The 11,824-nt window shown below is 38.9% G+C and overlaps 1 protein-coding gene across 1 annotated transcript in view; it reads right to left on the bottom strand.

Moving 5' to 3' along the window:
- Positions 1-11,824, bottom strand: part of RALGAPA2 (Ral GTPase activating protein, alpha subunit 2 (catalytic)) — a 757,941-nt gene that overhangs the window by 408,901 nt on the left and 337,216 nt on the right. Inside the window, exons 21-23 of the mRNA XM_006895663.1 lie at positions 11,127-11,320; positions 7,737-7,835; positions 7,206-7,361 (exon numbers count right to left, since the gene is read on the bottom strand). Of these exons, the coding sequence (XP_006895725.1) occupies positions 7,206-7,361; positions 7,737-7,835; positions 11,127-11,320 (449 nt within the window). The remainder of the gene's footprint in view (positions 1-7,205; positions 7,362-7,736; positions 7,836-11,126; positions 11,321-11,824) is intronic.

The raw sequence follows: 11,824 nt of genomic DNA on the forward strand, positions 1-11,824 counted from the left end.
AAGTCCCTTATCTGACATGTCATTACCAAAGACTTTTTCCCAGTCTGTGGCTTCCCTTTTTACCCTGTTGGAGAAAGTTTTGGATGTGCATAGGGATTTGATTCTTAGAAGGTCTCATTCATCTATTTTGTCTTCTGTAAGGAGTATTAAATATTTTCTAATGACTTTTAATTTTTAAGAAAAATTTTAGATTCCCTCATAAAAAAATTCCTGCACTAAATGGCTTCATGGTTAATCCTACAAAAAATTCACAGATCTATCACCAATTATACTTAAATTACCTTAAAAAACAGAAAAAGAAAGAATGCTCCCAGAGATATTCTATGAAGCATGCATAACCCCAATAACTAAAACCAGGCAAAGATATTACCAGAGAAGAAAACTACAAACCAATACATCTCATGAATAAAGAAGCAAAAATCCTTAACAAAAACCTAGCCAAAAGAATCTAAAACACATTTTAAAAAAAATCATCATGACTAAGTGAGATTCATAACAAGTATGCAAGGAGGGTTCAACATAAGAAAAATAATCAACATAATTCACCACATTAACAAAGCAAATAACAAGAACCATATGATCCTAGCAACTGAGGCAGGAAAAACATTAGACAAAATCCAACAGCCCTTCCTGATTAAGGCAGTCAGCAAAACAGGAATAGAAGGGAATTTCCTCAACATAGTGAAAAGCATACATGCAAAATCAAGAGGCAATATCATCCTCAAAGAAAGAAGACTAAAAGTATTTTCCTTGTGATGCCCACTGTCACCACTTTTATTGAATCTGTATTGGAAGTACTTCTAAGGGCAAAAGAAATAAAAGGCATCCAGAATGGCAAATAAATGGCTAAACTGTCGCTACATACAGATTATATGACAGTGTACCCAGAAAACCCCAAGGACTCCAGAAAAACCCATTGTTAGAGTTAGTGCTAATTTATTAGGATGACAGGATAGTTAATTTAATATCCAAATCAATATAAAAAAATATCTGGGATTCCTCTACATTAACAAAAAGAACTCAGAGAAGGAAACCAAGAAAGTAGTATCATTTACAATAACCAATCACAACCACAAACTGAGATACTTGGTAGTAAACCTAACTAGAGACACAAAAGACCAGTACAAAGAAAACTAGAGAACATTTCTGCAAGACATAATAAAAGACCTAAATAAATGAAAAGATGTTCCCTGTTCATGGATGTTGTTGTTGTTATATGCCGTCGAGTCGCTAAAGACTCACAGCAACCCTATGTGCAACAGCCCTAAACTCTGCTCTACCCTGTGTCAATCGCACTGCCTCCCACACAAACATCCCTATTATTCCAGTCACTGAATCAATCCACCTTAGAGGGTCTTCCCCTCCTGTGCTGTCCCGCCATCCTCCCAGGCATGATGTCCCTCTCGAAGGACCAGTCTCTCCTTACATGTCCAAAGTATGTCAGATGTAGCACCAGAATCTTTGCCTCTAAGGAGCAGCCCGGTTTAACCCTCTCCTGAATGAATCTGTTTTTCTTAGCAGTCCATGGTACACTCAATACCCTTCTCCAGCACCACAGCTAAAAGGCATCAATTCTCCTTCTATCCTCCCTAGTCTCTGCCAACTCTCTGATGCATAACAAGTGATTGCAAAGACCATGGCCTGTATCAGACACACCTTAGTCTCCAGAGAGACACCATTGCTCTTCAGTACTTTGGAGAGGTCCCTAACAGCAGACTCTCCCATCGCAATGCGCTTTTTAATTTCCTGGCTGCTGGTGCCAAGACTGTTGACTGTGGAGCCAAGCAGACTAAAGTTGTTAACAATGTCAATCTCTTCACTATCCATCCTGATGCTGCCAATTGGTCCAGTGGTGAGAATCTTCGTTTCCTTGACATTGCGCCTCAATCCATATTAAAGGCTGCACTCCTTGACCATCTGCAGCAAGTACTTCAGGTCCTCCTCAGTTTCAGCGAGCAGGGTTGTGTCATCTGCATAACGCAGATTGTTGATAAATCGTCCACCAATCCTGATGCCACACTTCTCCTCATAGAGCCCAGCTTCCCGGATAATCTGCTCTGCATACAGGTTGAAAACGTATGGAGACAGGACAAATTCCTGATGCACGCCCTTCCCAATTTTGAACCATGCAGTGTTCCCTTGCTCTGTTCTGATTACTGCCTCTTGGTGCAAGTATAGGTTTAGCAACAACACGATCAAGTGTTCTGGAATTCCCATTCTTCTCAGAGTCAGCCATAGTTTGTTATGATCCACACAGTCAAACGCCTTTGCATAATCAATGAAACACAGATAGACATTCTTCTGGTATTCCTTGCTTTCAACTAAGATCCATCCAACATTACCTACAATATCCCTAGTACCATGACCCTTCATAAACCCAGCCTGGACTTCTGGCAGTTCTCTGCTGATGTGCTGTTCCAGTCGTTTTTTGATAATCTTCAGTAGAATCTTGCTTGCATGTGAAATCATTGATATTGTTCTATAGTTTCCACACTCCGTTGGGTCACCTTTCTTTGGAAAGGGTTGGCCAGGTGGTTGTTCCCCAGATTTCTTGGCACAACTTGGTGAGCACATTCCGGGCAACATCAGTTACCTGAAAGATGCCATGGACAGGAAGCCTCGATACTGTGAAAATGACAATCCTACCAAAAGCAATCTACATGTTTAATGAAATCCCAATACAGATAGCAAATTTACTTGTCAAGGAGATCGAAAGAGAAATTGTCAAGTTTATTTTAAGAATAAAGAGACCTCAAATAAGCAAAGCACTTCTGGAAAACAAAAATGAAGTTGGAGGCATAGCACTCCCTGAACTCAAAACCTACTTCACTCTGGTAGGAACCCAAACAGCATGGTACTGGTATAATTACAGGCACAAAGACTAATGGAATAGAATCAAGACCCCAGAAATGGAACTCATCTATCTATGGTCAATTGATTTTCAGAAAGGGAATAGAACCTATCAAATGAGGAAATGACAACCTCTTCAACAAACGGTGCTGGCAAAATTGGACTGCTACTTGCAGAAAGCTGAAACACTATCCACATCTCACACCATATACAAAAATCAACTCCAGGTGGGTCAGAGACATGAGAATAAACCCCAAGCCATAAAGTTCATATGAAACAAATTGGGATCAAGCTTAGAAGGCCAAGTAGATGATATAAAGAGGCTGAATAATACAGCTAGAAATGCACAATCTGGAGAGGATAAAATTGATGAATGAGACTTTCTAAAGATTAAATCCCTGTGCTTTTTACAAAAGAGTGAAAAGAAAATCTACGTACCGGGGGCGGGGGGAGAGGTTGGCAATAACATCCTAGACAAGGGTATCAAAACAAACGTTTACAGAATACTCCTAGTCCTCTAGAAGAAAAAGACTGATAATCCAATTACAAAATGGGCAAAAGGCATGGTAAGACTTTTCACAGTGCAAGACATTCAGATGGCCAACAGACACATGAAGCAATGCTCAAAATCACTGGCAATAAGAGAGATGCAAATAAAAACCACAATGAGATACCATCTCACCCCATTTAGCAATGGCAAAGTTTAGCAGGGCAGCAAGCAAGAAATACTGGAGAAGATGAGGAGAGGTGGGAATTCTCATACATTGTTGGTGAGATGGTAAAATGGTACAACCACTCTGGAAGACAGTAGGGCACTTCCTCAAAACGTTGAACATAGAAACTCTGCATGACCCAGCTATTCCACTACTAAGAATATACCCCAAGGAAATTAGAACTTAGACACAAACAGAGATTTGTACACCAGTATTCACTGCAGCATTATTAACTATCAGAAGAACATGGAAACAACCCAAATGTCTAACCACAACTAGATAGAAAAATTATGCTACATTCACACAATGAAACACTATGCAATACTTAAGAGCAATGATTTAAAAAAAACACTATATGACTTGAGAAAGATTGGAGAACATTATTCTGAGTGAACTATCTCTATCTCATAAGGACAGATACTGCATAAGACCATTATGATAAAAGTAGAAGGATAACTAGTAAACTATGTATGAGAATCCAAGGGGGGAAAGGGTAAGAACAGAGGGGTAAGGATATGTAGAGGTGAAATCAGAGGGTTGCACAATTTGGTGGTTGGAGGAAAGGGGTAAAGGAAATGAGAAAGATCCAGTGGAGACCTGAAAAGACAGGATAATGGTGGGCATAGTCCAATGGTGATTAATTTTATAAAACATAATGCCTGGGAATGATTGTATGAAACACAATGTGAATAAAGAATAGTGTGAAACACAATGTATACTGAACTTTGTAAGCAAATAAAAAACCCCAAACCAAAAAAACAAAACAAAACAAAAAGAGAGAGAACATTTTATAGCTGATAGTTTCTCTTAAGTATCTTATTTTCCTGCAGAATCTTAGTAAAACATTACTTTAAGGTAGAGTACTGTCAATTACGCCTTCTTTTAATGGTTCTGTCACTGAAGGAATGTCACTATACATGAGAGTTCATTATCTTAGCAGGTTATACTGCTTAATCTTCCATATACCCTGAATTGCATCATCTTGTAAAAGATACATTGTTTGCAAGGATAGGTGCCTCATATCTTAGCAGAGAGTAAAAGCAATTTAATCATTACTTCTCTACTTCCACACTTATTTAGCAGAAAAAAGAGATACAGTGTTAAGTACAGCTTGATTTATAGAGGCCTTCTAAACACACTGATAAACTAGAGCAAATAATAGCAAAGAAAAGTCATTATAACATTATAGTTATTACTTCAGATAAAAGATCAATGATTAAAGCCCAAAGTGTAAGAATTCTAAATAGGCTCCAATGGCTAGGGAAGATTAAATATATTCTGAAGGAACAAAGAAAGGTCTGATAATCAGGAGCCTCATCTCTAATAACACAAATGCTAAGAGTACTAAAGGTTTATGTGTCAAACATCATACTGTCAAAAAATAAAAAAAGTATAAGAAAAACTTGGAAGGTCATGGATGATTCAAGTACACTGACAACTATTCACAATTTAAAGAACAAATTCTGAGCCACTTCGCTCTTTTTTTTTGTATACTAGCAGACAGCTGGAACATTATGCCGTTCCCCATCCCCTTTTATTTTATAATGATTTGCTCACAAGGTTCAGATACATTGTGTTTCAAATAATCATTTCCTGAATTTTTAATAGCTAAGCTACTTACTGATAGAACCAAATATCTTATTATTTCTCGATTCTTTCTTTTTCCTTTCTTCCCATACCCATCTTAGTTTTCATCACTTTTAAAAACCCTTATTAGGTTACCAAACTCAAAATAAAACCCACTGTTATTCAATTGATTCCTGATTTATGACAACATTCATTTGGTTCTGTATTTGTAAATTTCTATGAAAAGAGACTATCTATTGTTCTCCCACACAGTACCTGTTGGATTCTAAGTTCTGTCCATATGCTTGGAAGTCTAACTCAACTATGTCACCAGGAGTCTGCCATAATCAGGTCCAGGGTCTTCACAAGCATCCATGAAGGCAACCCTGCCACAGTAAAGTACTGGCCCATGGCCCTTGGGCCTTATGCCAAACACCACCAACAAAGACCCAGTTGAGCCACCCACTGTCAGGACGCCATCCTGTCATGGCATCATGAGCTTCAAGGAGGTCCTGTGTGATGATATTTGTATGACTACGTGTATTTACAGTCTGCTGTTGAGGTTCGACACTTATCGTTGCAGTTCAACACTTCTATGTCAGTTCTTTATATCAGGGATTGCTTTGCAGCCAACTAACTACTTTATAAGGAGCTCTGATGGCCTAGTGGCAAGAAGCTGCACTGCAATCCCAAAGGCATGTTGTTTGAGATCATCAGCTGCTCTGTTGGAGTATAGGCAATCTTCTCCCATGCAATTAGTTGCTTCTGAAAACTCACTGGAGGATCTGCTATGGGTTGGCTGTGACTCAATGGTACACACACAACACACAAACAACAAGTACTTTATAACTAGCTGTGTATATGCTTGCTTGTTTACGGTTTGCTTTTATTAATACAGCACTTTTCTGTCAGTACACTGTACAGGTATACGGTGCGCCTTGCTGCGACGCTGGAAACTATGCCATAGTGTCAAACCATAAGGGTTAGTCAGTATGGAAAAGTTGCAGCCGAGCTCCTCAGTTAAGACAAATCTTGACTTTTGAAATAAGAGGACTTTAAAAACCCTATGAACAACAGAGAAACACAGGTAGCTATAGTATTAGGGATGGAGCTCAGAGGGGAAGTCACTCAAACATGAGAAGCAACAGGTACAAACCATTATTAATAATTGAAATATGCAATGTACAAAGTATGAATGTAGGGAAACCAGGGGTTGTCAAAACTGGAATGGAACACCTTATATTAGAATGTCATAATTTACTGTCAAGTCCAACTTCCTACTGTATTCTAAATATATTCTCCAATCCATCTTCCAAACAGTCAAAAATAATCTGTGTGAGGGCCAAACATTATCCTCTTACTTGATATTCAAACTCAAATACTCAAAAGAGTAAGAGTCCAAGTGTCCCCAAGTGTTCTACAATTATCCTCCCCAGTCCCTGTTAACAGAACAAGAGTCTGCCCCAAAAAAAGAGACATGGCCAACGAACAGCTCCATTCCATTTCACATTGAAGGTCTACAGGGATAAGGCTGTAGCTACTAGCTCCTTTTTCTTTTCTCTCAATTTAACTGACAAATTTCTTTGAAAGAAGTGAAAATGACTCATCATCAAGAAATGTTAGGCTCTCCAAATGTTAAGTAGGTTATTCCACAAAATATCGTAGCTCTTAAAACAACTCTTCTTAAACATTTTTGACTAACTTAATCCTTTTCTTCAATTAATAGTTAGTGAAGAACTCCATAAAAAGTGGTTGAAGACAATGTTTTATGAGGCCAACAACAGCTAACAAAAAATTGTGACCATACAGAAATATACAGGCTACTGAGTAAAGTTCAGATGGTTAGGTACAATGAAAACTCAGTGGCGGATGAAGAAGAGATGTAATAAAACCTAACTCAGACTTCTGAAAGACTAGTCTGGTCGCTATGTATGAAAGAGTTAAATACACTGATAATCTCAGTATTTCCATCAATCCTTAAAACTATAAAAACTGATAATCACTTTTTCTAATATTTAGAAAGAATGATATGTACTTTCAATTATTATTGATCATTATATAGGAATTACAGAATACCTGATCATTGCTGGTCAACCCAAGGTGCATCACCAGGTAAAAGTGTACCAGGAAATCTGAATTTGGTAGAACATCTTGGCGTCTAGTCATCATGGCGCAGATCAGTCTATAGGCTTGCAATTTGCCTTCCTTGTATTCATCTGACAACGTTGTTGCCTGTCAAGGAGATGAGATGAAAGATTAAAACAACTCCAGAAAGCTGTAAAGCATTTCAACATTTTACTTATTTCTTAGTTTTCCATAAGGGTCATTTACAAAGGTGTGGAGTATGCTTAGCGATACTTTACTGCCTTTGAAACATATAAGCCTGAGCAATTACATATTTTTTCTTTTTTCCTTTGAAAAAATTTTATTTTACACTTGTTTGCATAGTTTGTATACATTGAGTTTCACACATTCCTTTATTCACACTGTGTTTCATGATCATTCCCATACATTGTCTCATAAAATTAATCACCATTGGATTATATAAACTTGGTTTTAGAAAGAATGAGGAAATAGCAATAAAAGAATGAACCTATATCCACTTGCCTTAAATAGCCATGATGCGAACATTCTGAGTGGTGGAATAAAGACGGGAGGAGACGGAGATGACTGGTTATCCAGGCTTATTGCTAGATTATCACGTATCTAATATACAGAGAAAGCAAATTAACAGAAAGAAATATTCAATTAGTCTCCATACTATTTGAACATTGTCTTTGATGTTGTTGTTTGTTGTTATGTGCCGTCGAGTCGCTTGCAACTCATAGCGACCCTATGTACAACAGCCCTAAACTCTGTCCTGTGTCAATCGCACCATCTCTGACACTCCCATCCCGATTATCCCAGTCACTGAATCAATCCACCTCATAGAGGGTCTTCCCCTCCTGCGCCATCCCGCCACCCTCCCAAGAATGATGTCCCTCTCCAAGGACCAGTCTCTCCTCACAACATATTCAAAGTATGTTAGACGGAGCCTCAGAATCCTTGCCTCCAAGGAACAAGCCGGTTTAACCCTTTCCAGGACAAATCAGTTTGTTTTCCTAGTAGTCCATGGTACATTCAATACTCTTCTGCAGCACCACAGCTCAAAGGCATCAATTCTCCTTCTATCGTCCTTGGTCACTGTCCAACTCTCTGATGCATAACAAGTGATTGCGACGACCATGGCCTGTATCAGATGCACCTTAGTCTCCAGAGAGACACCATTGCTCTTCAGTACTTTGGAGAGGTCCCTAACAGCAGACTTTCCCATGGCAATGCGCCTTTTAATTTCCTGGCTGCTGGTGCCAAGACTGTTGACTGTGGAGCCAAGCAAACTAAAGCTGTGTACAATCTCAATCTCTTCACCATCCATCCTGATGCTGCCAATTGGCCCAGTGGTGAGAATCTTTGTCTTCTTGACATTGAGCCTCAATCCATATTGTAGGTTGCAGTCCTTGACCCTCTGCAGCAGGTGCTTCAGGTCCTCTTCAGTTTCAGCAAGCAGGGTTGTGTCACCTGCATAACGCAGAGTGCTGATAAATCATCCACCAATCTTGACCCCACATTTTTCCTCATAGAGCCCAGCCTCCCGGATAATCTGTCCTGCATATAGGTTGAAAAGGTATGGATATACGATGCATCCCTGGCGTACGCCCTTCCCAATTTTGAACCATGCAGTGTGCCCTTGCTCTGTTCTGAGGACTGCCTCCTGGTCCAAGTATAGGTTTCGCATTAGAAGGATCAAGTGTTCTGGATTCCCATTCTTCTCAGAGTCAGCCATAGTTTGTTATGATCCACACAATCAAATGCCTTTGCATAGTCAATGAAACACAGATAAGACATTCCTCTGGTATTCCCTGCTTTCAGCTAAGATCCATCTAACATCAGCTACAATATCCCTAGTACCATGACCCCTTCTAAACTCAGCCTGGACTTCTGGTAGTTCTCTGCTGATGTGCTGTTCCAGTCGTTTTTGGATAATCTTCAGTAAAATCTTGCTTGCATGTGAAATCAGTGAGATTGTTCTGTAGTTTCCACATTCTGTTGGGACACCTTTCTTTGGGATTGGAACAAATACCGATCTCTTCCAGTCAGTTGGCCAAGTGGTCGTTCTCCAGATTTCTTGGCACAACTTGGTAAGCACGTCCAGGGCAGCATCTGTTAGCTGAATTATGTCAATTCGTATACCATCTATTCCTGGAGCCTTATTTTTTTTGCCATTTCCTTCAAAGCAGCCTGAACTTCTTCTTTCATCACCATAGGCTCTTGCTCATATGTTGTTTCATGAAATTCTTCTGTGTCTTCCAATTCCTTTCGATACAGTGACTCAGTATAATCTTTCCATCTTCTTTTAATACTTCCTGGATCATTTAACATTCTACCGAAAGCATCCTTGATTACAGCAACTTGAGGTTTGAATTTGTTCTTCAGTTCCTTGAGCTTAAGATATGCTGAGTGAGTTCGGCCTTTTTGATTTTCTGACTCCAACTCCTTGCACATTTCATTGTAATATTTTGCTTTGTCATCCCGTGCTGCCTTTTGAAATCTTCTATTCAACTCTTTAGTATCTTGAATTCTTCCTTGTGCTTTGGCTTCTCTGCGCTCCAGTGCAATTTTCAGAGTCTCTTCTGACATCCATTTTGGTCTTTTCTTCCTCTTCTTCTTTGCAATGACCGTTTGCACTCTTCCTGGATGATACCCTTGATATCCTCCCACAACTCATCTGGCCTTCGCTGATTAGTGTTCAAAGCCTCAAACGTGTTCCTGAAATGGTTCTGAAATTCAGGTGGGATAGCTCATTTACATTTAAATTGCAAAAAAATCTACAACCTTTGTCATCATAAAAGCTACAGTTATTTTACATTGTGTGTTGGGCTAACTGTATGCGTAGAAATTTAAATACAAAACTAGGACCTTGTTTTTCCTTGAATTAATGACTGGAGATGTCCTGAACTCCAAAAAAACAAGGAATGGTTTAATATTAATCCTGCTTTTGAAAACATTAATAACATGTAAAAATGAATGCTAGGCACAAAGCATCATTGACTTGACAGCAGTGGGTTCAGTTTACTATTACTTCTGTTACTACCGTTACTTTGTGTCTACTCAAAGGTAAGTGGTTTGAATCCACTGAATGGAGAAGAATGGACAATCTCTTCTCAGGAGATTTAAAGCTTTTGAAAATCTGATGCAGGGTCAACTATGAGTTGATTCTGACAGGATGACAATATAATAACAATATTCAAATGACTCCAGCAATGGTTATGAGCTCAACTACTAACTTAAAGGGCAGATGGTGCAAATCTAACAACTGCTTTGTGAGAAAGATGTACAGTTGCTTCTTTAAAGATTACAGCCTTGGAAACCCCATGGGATGCTTCCACCCTATCTTATAGAGTTGTTCTAATTTAAAATATACTCTATGGGTGAGCTCTGGTGGCCTAGTGGCAAGAAATAGCACTGCAATCTTGGAGGTACACGGTTCGAATCCACCAGATACTCTGCTGGAGAAGGAGGAACAATCTCCTCCTGTATCAGTCATATCTGATTTGACGGTACACACATAAATTTTTTTAAAAAAAAGAATAATAAAAAATATATTCTATGGAAATAGGCTGTCATAATAGTCTACTTATGGGCTAAATGAAAGGATTTTTTTGCATTTAGAAAAAAGGCTACTATAACTGTTATTGCTGTCTGAAGCATTAAGAAACAAAAAAAACAAACACAATTCACTACTTTGAAATCTGTTCCAACTCATGGTAACTATGTCTTACAGAGCAAAACTGCTCCAGAAAGATTTCTTAACAAGAGTTAAGAGTCTTCATGTTAATGGTCCAGGAAGGTTTGTGCTATTAATCTTCAGGTTTGTAACTGAGCAAATCATCTGCATCACCTAAGGATGGGATAAGTAACTTAGCATAAGGTATTTGAAGGTAAGGTAGCAGGACATACCTTTGTTAGTTTGTACCAGAGTTCATAAAGATAGCCAAATACTTTGGCATGGATCTTGGGTGAATGGATATTATTCACATCTCCAAGAATTCCCAAGATTCTTCTCCACAGCACAGCAGCAGAGTCTGGGTGCCAGCCAGTAAGATTCCCTCCAGCAATAATGCTACAGTCATCTGTGAGGCATTCACTGCTATCTGTGGAGAAAAGCATGTATATCAGCTATGAAAAATAATCTTGCCTCTTAAATGACATAATACTTGTTAAAAATTGAAATATTCGGAGTAAAGGAACTGAAATGCAAATTTGGAAATGGCTGAGAATTAGAAAGACAGAAAAGGTGAACAATTGAACAAAAGTCAAATGATCCTGATTCTCTAAACTGAAAGGGCAACAACTAGAGATGCCATAATAGTTTTAGGAGACTTTGTGAAGGATTTTATAAAGCTGACAGAGATAATAAAAGAATGCTGAGCAGAACAGGATAATATGCTCTGCATATAGGTTGAAAAGGTATGGAGACAGGATGCATCCCTGGTGTACACCCTTCTCAATTTTGAACCATGCAGTGTTGCCCTGCTCTGTTCTGACGACTGCCTCCTGGTTTAAGTATAGGTTTCGCATTAGCACAATTAAATGTTCTGGGATTCCCATTCTTCTCAGAGTCAGCCACAGTTTGTTATGATCCACACAGTCAAATG

Source organism: Elephantulus edwardii, unplaced genomic scaffold (assembly GCF_000299155.1).
Source record: "Elephantulus edwardii isolate Elephantulus edwardi_28Jun2011 unplaced genomic scaffold, EleEdw1.0 scaffold00172, whole genome shotgun sequence".
NCBI lineage: Eukaryota > Metazoa > Chordata > Mammalia > Macroscelidea > Macroscelididae > Elephantulus > Elephantulus edwardii.